Here is a 23,988-nt window from a genome sequence, read left to right on the forward strand (position 1 = left end):
GTGGAGGGACACAGGATTGCCAGAAGGGAGCTGAAGAAGGGGATTGGGAGAGCTAAGAGGGGGCATGAAAAATCTTTGGCGGATAGGATCAAGGATAACCCAAAGGCATTTTATGCGTATGTGAGAAACATGAGAATGACGAGAACGAGGGTAGGTCCGATCAAGGACAGTAGTGGGAGACTGTGTATTGAGTCGGAAGAGATAAGTGAGGTCTTGAATGAGTACTTTTCTTCAGTATTTACAAACGAGAGGGACCGTATTGTTGAAGAGGAAAGTGTGAAATGGACTGGTAAGCTAGAGGAGATACTTGTTAGGAAGGAAGATGTGTTGGACATTTTGAATAACTTGAGGATAGACAAGTCCCCGGGCCTGACGGGATATATCCTAGGATTATGTGGGAAGCAAGAGAGGAAATTGCAGAGCCGTTGGCAATGATCTTTTCATCTTCACTGTCAACGGGGGTGGTAACAGCCAGCCGAAGAGCGGGAGCTTGGACCAGGGGCCTGCCAGGAGCGGTGAGTCACTGATTTGAGCTTTTACATCTGAAATCAGAGAGCAGAGATTTCTGGGAGAGGAGGCACTTCTTTTTATTTCCGTCCAACTGTTTTAGTCAGTGTTTTCTCAACCGAGACCCTATCCTTGTAGGGCCTCCCATCCAACCACCTCCTCTAACCTTAAAGAACAGAGACACATCGGATAAGCTTCTCTACTTTTTTACTTTGCGATAAGGGGACTAGCAGGGATGGGACTGCAGGGAGAGCAATGTACCTCCTGCATGATGTTTGAGGTGAGGGATGCCATTAGTGTCCCATCCAAGTATACCTGCAGGATGTGCACCCAACTCTCACTCGTCCAAGATCGTGTTAGGGAACTGGAGCGGGAGCTGGATGAACTTCGGATCATTCGGGAGGTAGAGGCTGTGTTAGGCAAGAGTTACAGGGAAGTAGTTACTTCTGGACATGAAGAAAGCTGGGTGACTGTTCGAAGGGGGAAAAAAAACAGGGTCAGTGGAGGGATCCCCTGTGGTCGTTTCCCTGAAAAACAAATATACCGTTTTGGATACTGTTGAGGGGGACAACTTATCAGGGGTATGCAGTGGGGCCCAGGTCTCTGGCACAGAGCCTGTCCCTGTTGCACAGAAGGGAAGGAGGGAAAGCAGGAGAGTGTTAGTCATTGGGGACTCAATAGTTAGAGGGTCAGATAGAAGTTTTGTTGGGAATTAACGAGACTCACAGTTGGTGTGTTGCCTCCCAGGTGTCAGGGTCCAAGATGTCTCGGTTTGTATCTTTGGGGTCCTGAAGGGAGTGGGTGACCAGCCTCAAGTCGTGGTCCATACAGGTACCAACGATATAGATAGAAAGAGGGATAAGGATGTAAGGCAGGATTTCAAGGAGCTAGGGTGGAAGCTGAGAGCTACAGCAAACAGAGTTGGTATCTCTAGTTTGTTACCCGTGCCACGTGATAGCAAGGCAAGGAATAGGGGGAGATATCAGCTGAACAAGTGGCTGCAAGGATGGTGCAGGAGGGAGGGTTTCAGGTACTTGGATAATTGGGGCTCATTCTGGGGAAGGCGTGACCTGTACAAACAGGACAGTCTTCACTTGAACCAGAGGGGTACTAATATCCTAGGTGGGAAATTTGCTGGTGCTATTCGGGTGGGTTTAAACTAGCTCAGCAGGGGGATGGGAACCTAAGGCTTGGTTGCAGTGCACAGGAGGATGAGAGTAGGGAGGACAGGTACAGGATTTCAGGGTCACAGGAATGTGCTGGCAGACAGCAAACTGGTTTGAAGTGGGTCTACTTCAACGCCAGAAGTATCCAAAATAAGGTAGGTGAGCTTGCAGCATGGATAGATACCTGGGACTTCGATGTTATGGCCATTTCGGAGACATGGATAGAGCAGGGTGAGGAATTGATGTTGCAGGTTCTGGGGTTTACATCTTTCATTCAGAACAGGCAAGGTGGTAAAAGAGGGGGAGGTGTGGCCTTGTTCATCAAGGATAGTATAACGGTGGCTGAAAGAACTTTTGACGAGGACTCATCTACTGAGGTAACGTGGGCTGAGGTGAGAAACAGGAGAGGAGAGGTTACACTGCTTGGAGTTTTTTTATAGGCCTCCGCAGAGTTCCAGGGAGATGGAAGAGAGGATTGGCAAAATTATTCTGGGTAGGAGTGAAAGGTGGTCATTATGGGGGACTTTAACTTCCCCAACATTGACTGGAAATGCTATAACTCTAGTACGTCAGATGGATCAGTTTTTGTCCAATGTGTATAGGAGAGTTTCCTGACACAGTATGTCAAAGGGGAGACAAGAGGGGTGGCCACACTGGATTTGGTGCTTGATAATGAACCAGGCCAGGTGTTTGATTTAGTTGTAGGTGAGCACTTGTGGAGAGAGTGACCATAATTCAGTTACATTTAGTTTAGTGATGTCAAGAGTTATCGATGGGCAAGGGCAATTATAATATGATTAGGCAAGAATTTGGATGCATAGAATGGGGTAGCAAAATGCAGGAGATGCAGACAATATTAATATGATTAGGCAAGAATTTGGATGCATAGAATGGGACAGCAAAATGCAGGAGATGCAGACAATATGGAAATGTGGAGCTGGTTTAAAGAACAAATATTGCTTGTCCTTGATAGGTATGTCCCTGTAAGGCAGGGAGGAAGTGATAAGGTAAGGGAACCGTGGTTTACTACAAAAATTGCATTTCTTGTTAAGCAGAAGAAGGAGGCTTATGTGTTGATGAGGTGAGAGAGTTACAGATCAGCTAGGAAGGATTTAAAAGAGAGTTAAGAAGAGCAAAGAGAGGACATGAGCAGTCTTTAGCAAATAGAATAAAGGAGAACCCTAAAGCTTTCTATAGGTATGTGAGGAAAAAAAAGATGACTCGGGAAGGAATTCAGCCAGTCAAAGACAGAAGTGGGAAGTTGAGTGTGGACTCTGTGGAGATCAGAGAGGTGCTAAACGAACATTTCTCATCTGTTTTCACTCAGGAAAACGAGAATATTGTAGAGGAGAAGAATGAGGTACGAGATATTAGACTGGAAGGGATCGAGGTTAGGTATGAAGAGGTGTTATCAATTCTAGAAGGAGTGAAAGTAGACAAGTACCCTGGGCAGGATGGGATTTATCAGAGGATGCTCTGGGAGATAGGGAGGAGATAGCAGAGCCTTTGGCTTTGATATTTGAGTCATCATTGCCTACAGGTTTAATACCAGAGGACTGGAGGATTGCAAATGTTGTGTCCTTGTTCAAGAAGGGCAGTAGAGATGACCCAGGTAATTATAGACCAGTGAGCCTTACTTCTTTTGTAGGAAAGGTTTTGGAAAGGATTATAAGATTGACAATCATCTAGCAAGCAACAATTTGATTTCAGATAGCCAACATGGTTTCGTCAAGGGCAGGTTGTGTCTCACAAAGCTCATTGAGTTTTTTGAGGAGGTGACCAAGCATGTAGATGAGCTTAGGGCAGTTGACGTGGCATACATGGACTTCAGTAAAGCCTTTGATAAGGTTCCACATGGTAGGCTGTTGGAGAAAATGCAGAGGCATGCAATTGAGGGTGATCTAGCAGTTTGGATTAGAAACTGGATTTCTGAAAGGAGGCAGCGAGTGGTGGTTGATGGAAAATATTCTGCCTGGAGTCCGGTTACTACTGGTGTGCCACAAGGATCTGTTTTGGAACCACTGCTGTTTGTCATTTTTATAAATAACTTAGACGCAGGCAAATGTGAATGGATTAGTAAATTTGCAGATGACACTAAAGTCAGAGAAGTAGTGGACAGTTTGGAAGAATGTTACAGGTTGCAGGGGGACTTGGATAACCTGCAGAATTGGGCTGAGAAGTGGCAAATGGAGTTCAATGCAGCTAAATGTGAGGTGATGCACTTTGGGAAGAATAACAGGAAGGCAGAGTACTGGGTCAATGGAAAGATTCTTGGTAGTGTGGATGTGCAGAGGTGTCCATGTACATAGATCCCTGAAAGTTGCCAGCCAGGTTGATAGTGCTGTAAAGAAGGCATACGGTGTGTTAGGTTTCATTCATAGAGGGATTGAGTTCTGGAGCCGCAATATCATGCTGCAACTATATAAAATGCTGGTGGGGCCACACTTGGAATATTGTGCATAGGTTTGGCCGCCATATTTCAGGAAGGATGTGGAAGCATTGGAAAAGGTGCAGAGGCGATTTATCAGGATGTTGCCTGGTCTGGAGGGAAGGTCTTATGAGAAAAGACTGAGGGACTTGGGTCTGTTCTCATTGGAAAGAAGAAAGCTAAGAGGAGATTTGATAGAGACATACAAGATGATCAGAGGATTAGATAGGGTAGACAGTGAAAGTCTTTTTCCTAGGATGATGACATCAGCTTGTACGAGGGGGCATAACTACAAATTGAGGGGTGATAGATTTAAGACAGATGTCAGAGGCAGGGTCTTTACTCAGAGAGTAGTAAATGTGTGGAATGCCCTACCTGCCAATGTAGTCAACTCAGCCACATTAGGGATATTTAAACAACCCTTGGATAAGCACATGGATGATGGCGGGTTAGTGTTGGGGGACAAGCTGAGAATAGTTCACAGGTCGGCGCAACATTGAGGGCGGAAGGGCCTGTTCTGCACTGTATTGTTCTATGTCCTAACTGGGCATGATGCACAGTGGTTATGTTACTGGATTAGTAAACTGGAGGCACACATTAACACCTCAAAATGAAGGTTCACATTCCACCAAAAGCAGGTGGGAAATTTAAATTTAATTAATTAAATAAAATCTAGAGTAAAATGTCCAGCATCAAGAATGCTAAAATGTTGACATTTGACAGCATTTGAAGTGATCCACAAAGCTTTAAGAGACTTTGTTAAGATTATTGCATTTAATTCTGGTCGTTATGTTACAGGAAGGATGTGGAGGCTTTGGAGAGAGTGCATATAGGTTTAACAGGATGCTGCCTGGATTAGAGGATATGAACTATAAGGTTAGGCTAGAAAAACTCAGCATGTTTTCTCTGGAGCGGTGGCGGTTGGAGGAAACTTGATAGAAGTCTATAAAATTATGAGCTGCATAGATAGGGCTCACGGTCAGAATTTATTACCTCCAGAGTTGAAACATCTAATAGGAGGGAGCATTTAAGGTGAGAAGGGGATAGTTCAAAGGAAATTTCTAATCAGGAAGGAAATCAGAGTTATAGGGGAAAAGACAGGAAAAAGTGGATTTGAGGATCATCAAATCAGCCATGATATCACTGAATAGTAAAGCGTACTCAACGGAATGGATAGTGTACTTCTCCTAATTGCTGACACTCTTATCCTCTGTATAGTTGTTTTATTTCTTTGTTTGTTGCAGCTTTTATGCAGGAATAAGCATAAACAAAACAAACGAGAAAGGTGCAAATTTTGTTCATTGCATTTAGGAGTACTTCATTTGGTCACTGAAATCTGGTCCACCGTTTGCTACACCATGTGGTATTGCCTATGCAAATATAGCTTTTTTTTCTAGGGTTGATTCCTTCCCGCTATTCTCCATGCTCCAGTTATTTTATTATTTTATGCTTTGGAGAATTAGAGGGGGAAGGATGGGCAATAATCCACACTTTTGAACTATATATATATATATATATATATATATATATATAAAAGTATAGTTATCCTTATGAAGGTAGGTCCATTGTTGTACAGCAACCCATGTACCTGTGGAGTAACACCCTGGATTATTGATCTCAACTGTTGACTTTTCATCAAATTCCATAACCAGGCGATTATCGTCTGCTTCCTTTCCTCCCAGATCAGGTCGTGATGTTGGAGAAAGCCACAACAGATGGTTATGTCGTCTAAGATGTCTGGAAAAGAAGAGGTCTGATCCAAAGGTTGAGATGTCATCTGGAAGATTTCCAATAGGAATATGATAATACCTGGAAATAAATTATGTAATTAGTATTAAATAACATTTATTTACAACATGACAATTTATTAAAGCATGATTTCATGTTCTTACTTTGTTTTACTCCATCAGAGACAAACCCAATGCGGTGAGCATACACTGTACAAGTATCTTCAGGCAAAATGATAGAATTTGAATAGACCACATTCTGTCAGCCTCAGGTCGTCACATCTGGGTGTGCACTCCCTTCCAATGTTGAAAGTTTTGCCTCTGAACCTTGAAAAAAATGCTTCTCTATCTACTGGATGTATCTACTGGACCTCCCCCAAAAAGGTCATTGAAGAATGCTCTCGAGAACCTCTGCCAATGTTACCATACAGCTTGCACTTGAAAGAATGCAAGAATAATGGAGGATTATACCTTTGCAGGCCTTTTCTCAAACAGACAGATAAGACGGCCAACAATGCAAATTCCAATGGCAGGTTCCTGCTGATTTCCCTTTACCTCATTCTCCCATTTCTAAAACAATGTCAATGAAATAGGGCATTGCTAGGTAGCCCAGCATTTTTTGCTCATTCCCAGTTGACCCCAAATCTGAGTGGCAGCCAGGAGTGAACCACAGATTCTGGAGTCACATGTACGCCACACCAGGCAAGAATGGCAGATTTCCTTCCCATGACTGAAGCACATGTTCTAACAACAATTGATAATGGTTACATGGTCGCCATTAGACTAGCTTTTAATTCCAAGTTTCTAATGAATTCAAATTTCAACATGTGCCATGCTAGGATTTTACCCATGACCCCAGAACAAGAGCCTGGGGCTCTGGTTTACTAGTCCAGTGACAGACATATTGTACAACCTGTTGTAGTCTACTTTTGTAACTGTAAGTTCTCTTACCTGGCCATCTCAAAAGCCTTGGACAAAATACTATCCAAGTTGAGGTAGTGTCTGATCATTCTGCGGACACCATGGCGCTGCCAATCCAGTACACCATAACTAATATCATCATTTACATGAACAGGCACCAATGGAAACTCATCCAAAACTGACATCCCATTTGTCAGCCTCTTTAGCTGCCACTTTGATTGCACTGCAATGAGAGTTGGTCCTCTTTTCTCATCCTTTAAAAGAAAAAGAACTTAAAATCAATTAATTTCATGCCATCCTACTACAGATTGCAGTATTAACATTAGTTTCAACTTGCTTCCCTCCCTTATATTTAATAATTGATAAAGATCAGAGATATACAGTGGCTACACATTGCCAGGACATCCTACTATTGTACACCTATACTTTGACAGCCACACATTTAAGGGAATTTCAATCCCTGCAATGCCTTTTAGCAACACTAAGATAAAACATAGCTGATAAACAGCAGTTGTAGCCAAACAACGAGTGCTGCATCCACCTATGTTTTGCAATCTACCTCAAGTAGATTGATGCACACAGATTGATGCTATTGTACAATTCATACAGATGCCTGTAAGGGTGGTAAAGGCATAAATCCTCAAACCATTTAAGTAGTATTAAGGTGTGCACTTGTGATGCCAAAGCATACAAGGCTACGGGCCAAGTGCTGGAAAATGGGATTAGAATAGTCAGGTGGTTGTTTCTGACAGGTACAGTTACAATGGGCCACAGGGCCTTTCTGTGCTGTAAATTTCAATGATTTTGAGAATATATATTCAACTTACTTGTGAGCAAATCCACCTCAAACAAAGATGGAATTGCGGTAGCCACTAACCTATTATAGCAGTGTCCACAAGTGAAGATACCACACTAAGCAAGCAAAGTCAAAAATTGCAATTATATTTAGAATATAAATATAGCTAAGAAAGTTTAAGCTCAGACCCAATAAACTGATTAGTATCTATACTTTAATTTGCTTGTCTGTCTATCTTGTAAATTTGTAAAAGTGTTGGCATTGACTTAAATATATTTAGCTGCTTGCTTTGGATTATCATATGTATTAAGTACAAGGTGACATTTTATTCAAAACCTGGAAGTTTATTACAGTAAAATACAGATATGCAGAGCTGCATTGTGGACATAGCTTTTAAATGTATGGTACTGTATATTAGTGCAAATCCATTAGTTTACATATCATCTTCAAGATGCACTACACAACACCTCCCAAACCTGGCAGCTGTATCACCAAATGCAAGAGAATACCACCACCTTCAAATTCCATTCAAAGACATTCACCAGCTTGATACAATGCATCAACATTTCTCTACCACTGATTTGGCTATGATCTTGAACTCTCTACCTACCACTACTGTGGGGGTACCTTCACATTATATTTAATGATTCCAGCTGGTTATAATACAGAACGAGTTAGATCCCAGATAGAAACCTTCTTTGATATACCGTAAGTTCTATTTTCTTTAGTTCTGTATGGTGGTCAGCTGTTTAACATATTTACAAGAACCTGCCAATGTACTTTCAATAAAATAACCAAGTTTAATACATACAAAGAAAAACAAAAATTATTTTACACTATGCAAGTACGATTTAAAATGGTTTTTAATACAAAATTTCAGAAGGAAAGATTGAACTTTTCACTTAAATGTCAGGGAAGGGTCACCCTAAGTCCATGGTAAAGCTCTTATTCAGTTAACATGGCTGTCACTTATTTGTTTTGTCAAATTTTTGCATTCTCCTGATACTTTCTGCTTCAATTAAAGTCCCTACTGAGACCTTTAAATAAGGTACAAACGCATTTCACTTACTCCTTAACAAATGTTCCTTGAATGCACATCTTCAACATCCTAATAGCTTGCTGACGTCACCGGAGTTTTTCATCTACTGATTTCTAAGCCACTCAGGAATTCTTTTTAAGTCAGACTGCAAATAATAGCTTCAAAGGATCGCATCTCTCTGAATGAACCTGCAGACTTCTTGATTTCTTCTGGATTGTTCTGACTGTGTTACAAGACTCTGGTTGATAGGCAAATAGCTTTTTCACATTTTTTTATCTTTGCTTTCTAATGCACTGAACTGTATACTTTAAAGGTTCAAATACTGCATGGCATCATTTATATAAACAATTCAGATGTGAACACAGGGGATATTGTTAGTAAGTTTGCAAATGACACTGAAACTGGAGTTGCAGTGGACAGCGAAGAAGGTTACCTCAGAGTAGAGTCATTCCTGAAGAAGGGCTCATTCCTGAAGAAGGGCTCATGCCCGAATCGTCGATTCTCCTGCTCATTGGATGCTGCCTGACCTGCTGCGCTTTTCCAGCAACACATTTTCAGCTCTATTTCAGAGTAGGATCTTGATCAGATGGGCCAATGGGCCATGGAGTGACAGAGGAGTTTAATTTGGATAAATGTGAGGTGCTGCATTTTGGAAAGTAAATCAGGGCAGGACTTATACAACTTAATGTGGACCGTTGCCAAATAAAGAGACCTCAGAGTGCAGGTTCATAATTCTTTGAAAATACAATCGCCGCTGGATAGGATAGAAGGAAGGCATTTGGTATGGTTTCCTTTGTTGGTCAGAGTATCGAGTATAGGAGTTGGGAGGACATGTTGCGGCTGTACAGGACATTAGTTATTGGAATACTGTGTACAATTCTGGTCTGCCTCCTATCGGAAGGATGTTGCTAAACTTGAAAGGGATGAGAAAAGATTTGCCAGGATTGAAGGGTTTGAGCTACAGGGAGAGGCTGAATAGGCTGGACCTGTTTTCACTGCAGCATCAGAGGCTGAGGGGCATGGATAGCTTACAGAGGTTTAGGAAATCATGAGGGACATGGATAGGGAAATTAGACAAGATCTTTTCCCTGGGGTGGGGGATTTCAGAAATAGAGGGTATAAGTTTAGGGAAGGGAAAATTTTAAAAGGGTCCTAAGGGCAACTTTTTCACACAGAGTTTAGTGTGTGTATTGAATGAGCTGGTACAATTGTCGTAGCTGGTACAATTACAACATTTAAAAGTCATCTGGATGGGTATTTGAAGAGGAAGGGTTTAGAGGGATATGGGCCAAGTGTTGGCAAATGGGACTAGATTAGTTTAGAATATCTGGTTGGCATGGATGATTTGGACCGAAGGGTCCGTTTCATGTGTACATCTCTGTGACTCTAAATACTGTACTGAAATGCACTGAAATAAAACAAATCTCCAGAAATGGTGTCATCACTCAAAATAATTCTAGGATGAAACTAAAAATACATCTTCCTTTTCTTAACACAATAAAAGTATAATTTCAAAATTAAGCTGTCATTCTTCCACTTTAGAACACAAGCTCTCAACCTACAAGATTCTATGAACCTTCACCATGTTATGGACAGCAGTGTCTCAAGAGGGTGACTCATAACGATCACATTAAGAGAAAAAATAGTAACGCTCACATTCCATGCGTAAAAGTTACTTTCAACTCCAATGAAACACTAAAATACAAAGTTTTAAATTGTTCTTGTTGAACAGAATCCAGATTAATTCAGTAAACTATCATTCACATTTGAAAACTTCTAATAGCTCCCTCAAAATTAATGTAAAAATATTTCAGTTTAAAGCTCATATTATATTTTCCAGTCAGCCATAACTTTTGGTGCTTAGGTAAAAATGTCAAGCAAACCAATGGATTAGAAATGGGTGAACAAACCATTTTTGTACTTGTTAAAAAAGGAATAATGCATTACCTTATAGCTCAGCAAAAGACGCTGAATCGCTCTGTAGATTAACTTTGGGTCTTTTTCTGCCTGAACTTCAAATGTGTGCTTATCAGGTGGCAGCAGTTCTTCATCTAATTTCTCCAGCATAGCAGTGCGTTCAGATGCATATAGATTATTCAAATTCGGCATTTGATTACTGCGCACCTAATGAGAGATAAAAATAGATAGAATAAAAATAGCCACCGCCAGATTAAAATCTTATCAAAATATTCTGGTTCCTAATACATCATATCATTTTAAATTATGAATAGTTGTTAGTCAGAAATAAACTTTAGATCAGTGAAAATCACCCTGGACTAGACAACTGCTACAAAATATATTCAAAAATATAAGAACATTCACTGAAGAATTATTGGATAATTTTAAATCAGTAGTCAGTCACTATCACCTGTAAAATTCAAAATTAGATTTCATAATAGGTATAACAGTCGTATTTCAGCCAAGACTTACTTACAAAAGATCAATGCATTCCCAAAGATCTCTCATTCCATTTGAGAATAATAAAGATTAGAAGTCTCTACATTTGGTACTGTGCATGATCAACTATGTTTCATGAAAAATTCTGTACTCAAGAGGTGAAAAGTTCATTACAATTATGTAATATAGACCATTAGGCTTGTGCTAGCTCCACCAAAGAATCATTCATCTGTCCTATGTCCCTGAATCCTGAACACCTTGCAACTGGAACAGTATCCTCTCTTTTTCTATCAAAATAATCCATAAAAGTGAACATTAACATTACAAGATGGAACAATGTCTTTCCCAGAAAGCAAATAATTACAATACAGCAGCATAGAAAATCTAATTACTTCAAAATATTTTATATTAATATATTTTCCACACCATTGATGATTAATCTCAATTTAATGACAATTGTATTTGGCACCCAAAAAGCAGCCCTCTGTGGTTAAACACTAAAATGATACAGTTACGTCGTCATGTTGCAATGAAAGTGTCCAAACAGTCTGATTTTTCAGCAACCCTTATTCCCAATGCAGGTAGTGATGAGGACATGCAACATTTAGTCTTGAAACCTGATGCACATTCCAAGTAGGTCTCAGTCATCTAATGTAGCTCAGCTTTCCAATCTGGAGGGTTGCACATCTTCCGAACTTTCAGTACTTTGGTTAAAAGATTTTCGGGTTCTTTTGGCACGCGTTTTAAAAATTAGAGTCAAGTTCATCTGTACAACTTTGAAATGTACGAAAACTCTTGACAGAAAACGTATTTTGAAATATGCTCAACATCAATCAGAAATACATGATTGTGCTTTTGAAGGCATCTATATTCGATAAGAGTATTATCATTTCCTTCCTTCAAGTACTTGTATGTTAGGATCTTCATTGTCCTATTTGATATTTTTCAGATACAACATGGAGACCAGGTATAAGAAAAGATAGTCTTCTTTTATGCCTGACACAGATGGTCTTGCTGTTGTGAAGAGGGGTAGTCAGGATGTTTCTTTGGCATAGCCATAGCTTGATGCCCAGTTTGAATTTCCTATTATCCCACAAAGGCTTAGTCAAATAAAAAATATTTTCTGATGTGTAAATGGAGCTACTGACCAAGAGAAAAGCTATTTATTAATATTGATTGTACATACAAAGCTTGTGTACATCTTCTTCGATGTTATTGAAGCTTCAAGTGTAGTTTGCACAAATAGTGAGTCTTTAATATGAATGTTGGTAAAGTCATGTTTTTTAAAATAAAAAACATAAAAAATTGTAGCATAAACTCATATTCCCACCATAAACAAACATTATGGTGGTTTGACATATTCTCCACTGCAGCAATTGTAACGAGGTCAGCCAGAAGAATCTCAGAATATGAGTTCCCTTATTGGGGCTGTTAACTTGGTCCAATCAGGGAGCCATGGCTGACAGATTATAAATAGAAATTTCAGAGCTGACCCTGAAGAAGCTGGATCAGTGTCAAGTATTATGCACATGTACATAAATAGTGACTTGGTGATGGGACAGTGGCCTCTGGAGTTATTTCATCCATCTTTCATAAAACGCATCTCTGAAAGGAAACTAAGGATACCACAGATGTCACTACTATTGCTAACCAGCAATTGAAATGAATCCTCAAGCTAAGTGACAAATAACAGCATTGAGAATCCATTTTAGATTTCATGATTCTCACTTCATAACTTTTATGGCCATCCACATTTGTTATATGCTGCACCCGCCACCCCTAGCTTGTCCCCCACTACTTTAACTTTTCTTGGTATGCAGTACTCTGACAAAGATAAACACTGACATGCATTCAGCTCTAATAATATTATCCAGTAACTAGCTTCCATGTTTTGTACAAGATCATTCCATCCAACAGTTTCTGTCAAGACAACCCTTGACAGAGAAATCTTGTGTTCACCGAAAGTCCTTTTTGAAAATGTCCATTTTACTAAGACAGCAGCAATTGCCCTAGCCTCAGAGGAAACAGAATATCAATTACAAAAGTGAAAAGGCACATTACATGGGGATATCACTTAGTTGCACCTCCACAAGTTATTCGTTTCATGGCACTGGCAATGAAATGCCATTTCAACTACATAAACAATATCCATACCAGTTTGTTTTCCTGATCTGAACAGTGTTACTCCTGCATCTACTGAACACTATTTTCCTTAAAACACAGAATCTTGGAGCTATAGGCATTAGTAGGTCTTTAGTACCTCGAGCCAAATTGAAGGATTCCAACAGACCCAAGTGGAATTTTATTCAATTCCTATCAACCACATAGGTACACTTTCCAGCGGCAGTCACTTATCATCAGGGAAACTGTGGCTAACCACGACACTAGCTGGGTCATGGTCAATTCTATTTACCATAGTTCAGCCAGCACATCAAAAGAATTAAATAAGGCCCACTTTTGGTCTTTTAAAATATTCTTAAAACAAAACATAATTTTATGGGATACAATATTCCTTCTTGATGTAGTCATCTGTAGTTAACTCAATGGCTGATTGTCTTTTAATTACTTACAGTGTCAAGAACAAATACAGAAGCCTTCCTTTGAGAGGGGATGAACAAGCCAAATAAAGCCTTACTCCCTTGGGCATTGTGGTAGAAGTAAATATGTCGAATGCTACCTACAAAAAGAAGAAGCCAGGAATTATTTCAATTGTAATCATAATTGACATTTTTCCTAAACTCTAATTGACCAATGGCTCAGCTTTTTAAACTCTGTAAATGGGTGGAAAAACTTTATTGAAATGGATGCCAGCATAAACACTTTGCTACAGAATTAAGCTGGTTTGAAATTATGATCAGAATCAGAGCTTGCATATTTTGGTTTGAAGGACTAGTGCTTTGGGCTATTCTAAGACATCAAGTTTGCAGAAGTGCAACTTAAGATGGAGCCACACACTCCGGAAGTCTCTGCTAGTACAAGACACACAGACTTTAAAATGGCACTAGCCAATAAAAGGAAGAGCTGATTACTGTGACCTGAAACAGGTACCATAAGTACAACTTGAATAAAAGAGGAACTATTGTCAATCCACAGAAAGCTAAGAAAATAAAAAGGTTTTAATAACACCATTCACCATCTCAGGTTGTTCCACAGTACTTCATTGGCTCTGAAATGAAAACACTGAGGATGGACTTGCCATACGCTAATGTGCATTTTGGAAATGAGACTGCATGTGCACAGCTGGTTTGCCCCACTTTAGCTTTTCAGATGACGGCCTTTTGATTCATACAAGTTTGAATTTCCATTCATCTTCAGATGTAAATCCACCTCTATGTTGTGAATGAATTGGTATCACTGTCAGTACTGAAGGAGGCTGCATTAGAAGAGAAATCAAACATGCCCCAATTGAAAGAAGTACGGTGTTCTCATCAAGGCAGGTTGGAAGTCTCTAATGAGGGGAGGTTTTCGGGGAGAGGTGGGGATGATAGGGCCTTAATTGGGCTACAGACTGGTGGACACTCTGATGCCTTGCTCTACCCATAAAGTAACGGCAGGGGAGGATGTACTGGCAGCAGAAACAAAATCAGAAATTGCTGGAAATGCTCAGCAGGTTTGGCAGCATCTGTGGAGAGAAATTAGAGTTAACATTTCGTGTCGAGTGACCCTTCCAAGGTCCCTTCACTCAACTTGAAACATTTACTCTGATTTCTCTCCATAGATGCTGTCAAACCTGATGAGCTTTTCCAGCAATTTCTGTTTTTGTTTCAGCACCAGCAGTTTTTTTTTTCAATTTTTACTTGAAATTGTGAGGCTAACTTCAATTTTCAATATTATAAGCATTAAAGCAGAGTAATTTGTTCTGAAAATCTAATCTATGAAACCAAAACAATCAGTTGATTTTAATATGTGTGAAATTAGAATTTGGTATCAAATCTTCTCTACCCAAATTTCTTTCACCTCATAGAATTGCACTTTTTGGGAACTTTAAACACCATCAATAGATAAACTGAAAAGCTTAAACAAAAAAAAAGTGAAAATTTTGTTAAAAATATGACTTCTGGTAGGTGAAAACTGGCAATTATTTCTAATCTACTAAATCAAGTAAATTTCCTGTTTCTAATACAAACTTAATACGTATTGAGAAATGTCTCTCTTGAAGCTTTGTTTGCAGTTAATTTCAGAGCTTGTGTAGTTTTGGTTCAAGAGGGATTAACCATAGATTGAGATGGGTGGAAAAAATAACTTGAGAAAATTCTGTAATTTATAACAAGTAGCATTGACTTTGTGGATGCAAGCCTATGGAAATTTGCAAACATACTACCTTGTTGCGACTGAAAATAATCATTACATTACAGGTATTGTAAAAGCAGTGACAATGTCAAGAACACACTTGTATCAAACCAGGACAAGTGAAGAAGCTACCTATGAATCAAAGCTTGTTCACTAATCAGTAATGTTTACAAATTTTATTTGGCTACTTCAGACTACTTGTCTTGTTACTAAAGGGATTAGCACTATTTAATTCAAACTAGAAAGCCCATTTTTAAGCATTCTTTTAGAGCTAAGAAATTTAATTTCAGATTTTTTTCTACTCCCTTGTGATACATCTTCAACTGACATATTGCTTTTAGTCAAGAAGCTAATGCCACTTAAGTAAATAGCTAAAGACTAAATATCCTCAATGTTGCATTTTAGCAATGCATTAGGTTAAACTCCCATCCAAATACTCGTTAACTTGAAATAAAATAAAATTATAGTCAGCACAGAGCTAAAATTGATCACTTGTGTAGGAGTTTGCCATCTGACTGTAGAAAATCCATTTCAGTTTCTCAAGTCTTATTAAATTGCCTTCCTCACATTTCCATGAAGCCTCCAACAGAGGAGATCAGGGACCAATGTTTTAATTCTTGAATAGGAGAAGCTGGCATTACTGGGGTGGTACATTGAGGCATGGGACATTCGTGAGACTGAGCAGATGTTACAACAGATGAGTGAACACTGCACAACAATCACCAGGCAAGGATGTTCCCTCCCAGTCGGTGAGCACTTCAGTGGTCAGGGACATTCAGCCTAGGACCTTCGGGTAACCATCCTCCAAGGCGGACTTCGGGACGAGCAACAGCGCAAAGTGGCCGAGTAGAGGCTGATAGCCAAGTTTGGTACTCATGATGATGGCCTCAACTGGGACCTTGGGTTCAAGTCATATACAGGTGACCCTACTGCACTGTACACTCCTTCATATATAAATATATATACACACACACCCTCTCATACGCAAACACATACAGCCCCCACACACACTCAAACCCATGCACGCACCCTCTCACAGGCTTACACCCTATCACTCTCTCTCACATACTTTACCAAGCTTTATTTTGCTCAAAAAATGCATAACCTACAGTCAATCCATGTAAGATTTTGTAAATCCCACTTTGGAAATATAACGAATCTGACTCAAGATTGGGACAGACTTTAACCTCACATCTTTAATGCACTGCCTGAGCTTAGATGAGTCCTTTTGTTAGAAAACCTGAAGTTATCTTGAGAATGTGACTTAAAAGGAATTCTGGGACTTACATATTAACGAATCGAAACTAGCAAAACCATTCTAAAAGGTGATAGACTTTATCTGAGTTTGTTTAATATGTTTCAGCTGCGTGACACTGTAACCTTTTGCTATAAATTCTGTGTCTTATGGTCCTGCTCCACAACCACCTGATGATGAAGCAGTGCTTCAGAAGCAAGTGCTTCCAAATAAACCTGTTGGACTATAACTTGGAGTCGTGTGATTCTTAACTTGATTCTTTAAGGTTTTATGGTGTAGTAGGAGCACCCCTATCTCTGAGACAAAGGCTGTGGGTTTGAATTCCACCCCAGAACTTTTGGCTAAGGAATGTACGTTTAGAATGCAGCCAAACAGGTCAAGTAGCGACATGCAATTCTTCCAAAACACACCAATAATTCATGTATTTGCATTAATTTCTCCAGTTCTCATCACTAACAACAGCAGGAGAAATTCACATGAATCTATAAATTAGAAATAGAAGGCACACAGTAACCTCAAGTCTGATCTATTACTCAATAAAAATCATGACTAATCTGACCGTTCCGCATTTCAGTCGACCCCAATAACTGCTCATCCCCATGCTCATCAAGAATCTGACTTTGCCTTAGAAATATTCAAAAGATTACTTCTATTGCCTCTCAAGGAAGGGAGAGTTCCAAAGACTCATGATCCTCTGCAACAAAAAGAAAATCATGTCTTCAGTGGCAGACCCAATATTTTTAAGCAGTGATCCCTAGTTCTAGGTTGTTACTAGTGGAATCATCCTTCCCACATGCACCATGCTATGACGCCTCACGGTCTTTTCCATTGGAATCTAGTCATATTTTACTCTAAACTCCAGGTGTTACAAGCCTAGCTATCTAATCTTTCCTCGTAAGACAACCTGCCCACTCCAGGTATTGATCTACTAAGCATTCTTCAATCTTCTTCCAATACATTTCTCAAACAAGGATAATAACTGCACAAAGACTTCAAGATATAGTTCAGCAATGTCTGTCTAACTGAAGCATAATCTCCCTACTTTTGTCTTCATTGCCGCCCTCACAATAAATAACATTCAATTAAGTTTCCTAATTATTTGTTGTACTTGCAGGCTGACGATAACGTAGGAGGAGGGGTTAGTAAATTTGCGGATGACACTAAGATCGGTGGAGTTGTGGACAATGCCGAAGGATGTTGCAGGTTACAGAAGAACATAGATAAGTTGCAGAACTAGGCTGAGAGGTGGCAAATGGAGTTTAATGCAGAAAAGCGTGACGTGATTCACTTTGGAAGGAGCAAAAGGAATAAAGAGTACTGGGCTAATGGGAAGATTCTTGACAGTGTAGATGAGCACAGAGTTCTCATTGTCCATGTCCATAGACCCCTGAAAGTTGCCACCTGGGTTGATAGGATTGTAAAGAAGGTGCACGATGTGTTAACTTATACTGGTAGAGAGATTGAGTTTCGGAGCCATGAAGTCATGCTGCAGCTGTACGAAACTCTGATGTGGCTGCACTTGGAGTATTGCGTACACTTCTGGTCGCTGTATTACAGGAAGGATGTGGAAGCTTTGAAAAGGGTGCAGAGGAGATTTATTAGGATGTTGCCTGGTATGGAGGGATGGTCTTATGGCGAAAGGCTGAGGGACATGAGGCTGTTTTCGTTAGAGAGAAGGTTGAGAGGTGACTTAATTGAGACATACAAGAAAATAAGAGGGTTAGATAGGGTGGACAGTGAGAGCATTTTCCTCGGATGGCGATGGCTAGCATGAGGGAACACAGCTTTAAATTGAGGGGTGACAGATATAGGATAGATATCAGAGGTAGTTTCTTTACTCAGAGTAGTAGGGGCGTAGAATGCCCTGCTTGCAACAGTGGTAGGCGATGTAAATTAGTTCGCTGAGCTTGAGTTTGTTTTCAGATGTTTTGTCACCATACTAGATAACATCATCAGTGAGACTTCAGTGAAGCGCTGGTGGTATGTATCCTTTAGTTTCATTAGTCGTTGTTTAAGTGTGTTGGTAGGTTTGTGGGCTATCATGCTGCCAAGGGGTCTGAGTAGTCTGGATTATGTCATTGAGATAAGGTAATGTGGTTATAGGTTTTGGTTGCATTGTGTCTGCTTGTTTGGGCTTGTTTCTGAGGAATTGGCTAATGAACCTAAAGGATCAATTAGATACTACCAGCAAAATGAACGTCATTTACAAGATACAATGCAAGAACTGCGAAAAAAAAAACACTACATCAGACAAATTGGCAGGAAACTTGCCACCAAGATACATGAACACCAACTGGCCACCAAAAGACACGACCCACTATCACTAGTTTCTATACATATAGACAAAGGAGGACACCACTTTGACTGGGACAAAACAACACATCCTAGCACAGGTGAAATAAAGACAACCATGAGAATTCTTAGAGGCATGGCATTCGAACCAGAACACCATCAATAGACACATCGATTAAGATCCTATCTACCTTCCCTTGAAAAAAAGAACTGGAAATGACATCACCCACCTTAAGAAACCAAGACCTATAAATAGAGAGGTGGGACATACCATCAGCGCTTCACCGGAGACTCTCATTGATGATGTATAGTGACGAAACGTCTGAAAACAAACCTTCAAAGCTCTGTGAGCTAACTTACATACTTATCATCAACCGGAGCTACAAATCTTTTCAAGAATCAGTAACACTAGTAGACTTGCCAGCTTTAAGGGCATTTAAATGGTCATTGGACATTTGGATGAAAACGGAATAGTGTAGGATAGATAGGCTTCAGATTGATTCCACAGGTCGGCACAACATCAAGGGCCAAAGGGCCTGTACTGCGCTGCAATGTTCGATGTTCTAACTTTTTTTGAATCATGCATTAGGACACCCAGATTCTTTTGCATCTGAGTTACACGAGTTCTTGGTTTAGATAATGTGTTTCATTTTTATTCCTGGTCAGTCACATAATGGAAAGAACATTGGAGCCTTTCTACCCTTAGCTTCAGACTATAAAATGCAAGTAAAAGTGCATGTTGTCAAAACAACTCAGATTTCATGAACCACAATAGAGTACTGCTGATTCAATGTAAAATCTTCCATTAGGAACAGCTTCATGAGACAAGACGAGGGCTGAGCTGGGGCTAAACAAACAAAGCAGGACAAGAGACAGCCATCATCTAAAACGCCGAATCGCTACAACTGCAAAACCACAGACTTATGCAACCTATGAACCAAAAATTAATAATGTGTACTAGTTACTGTATAGGTATTAATTAGAAAACCTATTTATTGAGCCAGTATCTTTTCCTTCAATATTTTCATTCCTTTATGAACTGGAATGGAGTTGTTTGAACGCAACTTTTTCCATCTCACGAATGAGCCTATTCACGAGCTAATTCTGGCATCCAAAAAGATGATTCAATCCATCATAATATTCTTGACATACAAATGCATATTTGAAAGTTTGTGGCTTGCTCGCTCTTGCCTATCTTCAAAGCTGAATTGCATAATAACTAATTTTTCTTAAATGGCAAGATGTCAAATACATGGAAGCACACTATAACCTATATATAAAATGATGTAAAGTTAGAAGCACTAAGAAAACAAATTACACCACTAGATGAAAATCAGTGTTTATTCCACTTATTGTTGTTGAAAGGTAGGCATTTTCATCTCTATACTTGTGAAGCAGTAATTTAAGGCAAGGTAAAGAAACATATTTGCACATCACACAAGAGCTGTCCGTTAAATCTGAAGAAACTTTACTTTCAAGCCAAAGATATTATGGCAAGTTATCCTCGAAACTAGTAAAATGCCTTCGACAGCAGCTCTTGTTTTGCAATTTGCAAGTTGATAATGGAAGGACAGGAGATACAAATGAGTCATTAACACACCATTAAATCATTCCTCTCCCAGAGGAAACGCCACAAATCTTACTTATCTAGTTTTTGATCATAAGGATTCCCAGAAATTGGTTGAAGCTCCTGAAGAAGACACGTAATTACCTGGTTCCAGATAATTAAATTGTGCTAATGAACGCATTTCCAGTTGTTCCAACTCAAAGGTGTCCACTTCTCGTCCTCCAAGGTGAGGTGATAATTGCCTATTCACCATGCAGATGCATCCAAGCTGGATGAGGGCACGAAAGAGCAGGGGAATCTAGGAAAACGCATACAAAGAAAATCTGGATAAAGTTAACTATTCTTTAAAATACTACAACTGATTGTTGAAATCCAGTTAATTGTGATAATTAATTAGAAATTAAATAAAATACCTAAAATACTTTGAGAATTATCAGACTAGATTAATTTGTGCAGAAATGGAGATTACATTGGGATAATGATGGGACATCTTGACACATTTGGCACAGGATAATATAGGGTACTGAAATAGATACTGCACAACTGATTTTTTTTAGCTGCATGACAATATTCTATATGGGATGAAAGATCAAATTGCTATCATCTGGCCCCAAACAATCTGGAAAATAACTCAAAAGCATTGTCAAAGATGAAATGTCCAGATCTCCACTTTTAGAATCCTACACATAGTGCACCGCCGTTCAAAATCCAGTTTCTCCTGTATTGAGCACTCCTACTCTATTGAATGTCTTATGATAATCATGCATTGAATGGGGTCAAAATCTTACACCCAATGAAAGTTGATGCACATTTGAGAGAGCCATGCAGAAGCTAGAGTACTATACCTGATACTGGAATCATGAACTTGTCTTTCCCCAACAAATGTTGATAATGCCAACATTATGTGGCTTTATTTCAGTTGTTGAGAATGTGAGACTTTTGTTCTAAACTTAAAGAATGTTCATATGGACTGCCTGCTCTTCTGATGAAGCAGTTAACTAATTTTCTCTCAATAGGTACAGATGCATGGTTTACAGGATTTAAAGTGGAAAACTGCAAATTTACTTTCCATAATAAGTCAAAGCACACTGGCATTCTTGAACACTGTAAATGTTAAAAATATCTTCAATATTCAAACAGCACAATTGACGTTTTGAAATTAACCATTGCTGTGGGAATTTCATTGCTGAATTGGACAATGCCATATTTGCTGACATCAAAAAGGCACTATTCCAGAGGATGCAAGCTATGAACATGAAAAAACTGAATACTTGCAAACAATTGGTTGGACCTTTGGTCTGAAATAGCAGAGTTATATTAAATAAAAAAAAAAGACAAAATAAGCCATGAAAATAAAAGGATCAAGGTTAGGCTTATTTGTAAAAATTAAACAAGCCCCAATCTCTACATAAACAGTCAGTCAGTCTCCATTACTCACATTCCCATTATCTATTAACGTCAATATCCAAAGCTTTGCTTGACTTATTAAAAATAAGTGCACAGCAATTTTCATATTTTGTTTAAATTTAATTATAAGAACACTTGCTTGTATTTCATTTGTTTTAACTCTATACTTAGGGCACTGAGGGCTTACATCCGCAAGCAAAACGTTGGGGGTGGGAGGTGCTCTTAATTATCTGAACAGATTCCCTGGGGAAGATAATAAAAATTCCATTGCCTCACATATTAAACAGCATGATAAAAATAAGAATTCTTCATCTGGTTTCCATGGTTTGAATGGTGAGTAATTAAAATCTGAGCTGTCCTTTCTTCGCCTCTCCCAAAGTGCAATGTTATGCACTAGGCATTTTCGCTGAACAAGGATATGGTCAATAATATAACTATTAACAACCACTCCGATGAAGGAGCAGGTGATGGACAGCAGTACAATCAAAGAAATGGCAAATATAATTAATGTAGAATTTCGGACCACTGTACACTTTGTAGTTGCAGCTTTTTGCAGTGAAAGATTGAAATTGAAACAGATAACAAAAAACTGTCACAAAATCCCCATACATAAAAAAACATTTGCTTTGTTTGAGAAAATTAGTTTTTAGATGTACAACAAGAATCAATAGTGGATAAATATCAAAGATCTGCTTCTAGTGAGGAGCTATTAGAGTTAATGGTCATGAAGCTCATATCCATGTGTAACATCTTATCTCAAAAGGAATGTTTTAAGATCATGTTCTACAAAGAGCCAGATAAGGCCCATTTAACACATTTAAAGAAACTGCCCAACCCAAGCAATTAAGGAATTAGAGAGCCATCCAGAAATGGTATTTAACCGATTATGAACTGGTTTGAATTGTTGCATATTTAGGCTACTAACGAACAAGTATAAACCGCTCATAAACTAGGTATAAGCTCAGCAATTTTCTGCCCTCCAAGGAGGCATAATGAGCAAGCTAAATATTTCTCTAGAAAACATTTTACTGTGATTCAGGATAACAGATACACTTGGGCTATAGTAATCCTCTGCAGCTGACAAACATGTTTCAATTTGTAGACGGGAATTAAATGAGTCCCACGCAATGAAGAAGTGGCAGCCTTGTTTGCATCACATCCACTCTTCTATTGACTTCAAGTGAATAGAAAACCAAATGATGTAAAGTCAGCTGCTGATTTGTATAATCAGTTTTTCATCAGCACCCAAGACACTTGGTGTATTTTCAAAATCAGAACACATCACAGAGGTTCTGGTTTTGGGGAAAAATTCAAGTTACAAGAAACTAAACCTAGCCTACTATATATACATTGCAATCATCAACAACAATTAAGACCTGTGTTTCATAGACTCCCTCAATGTCTGGAGCAGAGAGGTCAGCATTAATTTCATTGATGTGCTCCTGATACATGTCTTCTGGTACAGAATATTCATATAGGTTGTAAACAATATTGGAACGAGGAAGAATGCGGTTGACCTGTGAACATAAATAAATTTCATTACCTAAGGGAGCAGAAAATGGCAACATATAAAATATAACCTTTCAGGTATGCAAATTTCTAACTCTCAATCTGTCCTATTAAGTGGTTAAACACATCATAACTGAGACTTGCATATTTCATCTTTATTTTTTCAGATGATAAACCTGCCAAACTCTTGCAGTATTTAAAAAAAAAATTACACCACAATGCAACTCGAGCCCTCCGCATTTATTCAATTTAATTTTCTTATTATCATGTAATAAACATGACATGAAAAAAATGATGCTTGGAGAAAAGCCAAACAAGAGGAAGAAATGGGCAGACTTACTTTCTTGTAAACAGCGCTATCATCTGCTTTAGGGATGCGCTGATTGACATAGAATACTCGAGGAACGTTGAGTTTAATGCAATGCAAATCGTGTCCAACAACAGCCCACAGTTTGAAGATGCCAGGCTGACTTGTTTCTGCAATCTGAAGCATTAAAAGACCAATTTACTTTTCATACTTCACATTCAACAGGAGTACAGTGAAACTAATTGCAGGGCCTTTCCATGCCAAGATCACAGTCTTCAAAACAAAATCACAATTTCGACATTTTCATTCACTTTTGGCACATGGATATTGTTGACAACTTCACTGTTTATTGCTCGCCCAAACTGCTAAAGGTGGTGATG

At 39.1% G+C, this 23,988-nt stretch overlaps 1 protein-coding gene across 2 annotated transcripts in view; it reads right to left on the reverse strand.

Annotated features, from left to right (window-relative positions):
- The window catches only part of pole (polymerase (DNA directed), epsilon), a 157,711-nt gene that overhangs the window by 48,065 nt on the left and 85,658 nt on the right, over window positions 1-23,988 (reverse strand). For both annotated transcript variants that reach the window (XR_006315365.1, XM_043715574.1), the window contains exons 32-38: window positions 23,642-23,785; window positions 23,169-23,309; window positions 20,530-20,683; window positions 13,552-13,658; window positions 10,532-10,708; window positions 6,780-7,003; window positions 5,690-5,910 (exon numbers count right to left, since the gene is read on the reverse strand). Coding sequence is in view for 1 of the 2 variants with exons in the window: in XM_043715574.1 (XP_043571509.1) it covers window positions 5,690-5,910; window positions 6,780-7,003; window positions 10,532-10,708; window positions 13,552-13,658; window positions 20,530-20,683; window positions 23,169-23,309; window positions 23,642-23,785 (1,168 nt within the window). In the remaining variant the exon portion in view is untranslated. The remainder of the gene's footprint in view (window positions 1-5,689; window positions 5,911-6,779; window positions 7,004-10,531; window positions 10,709-13,551; window positions 13,659-20,529; window positions 20,684-23,168; window positions 23,310-23,641; window positions 23,786-23,988) is intronic.

Source organism: Chiloscyllium plagiosum, chromosome 25 (genome assembly GCF_004010195.1).
Source record: "Chiloscyllium plagiosum isolate BGI_BamShark_2017 chromosome 25, ASM401019v2, whole genome shotgun sequence".
NCBI lineage: Eukaryota > Metazoa > Chordata > Chondrichthyes > Orectolobiformes > Hemiscylliidae > Chiloscyllium > Chiloscyllium plagiosum.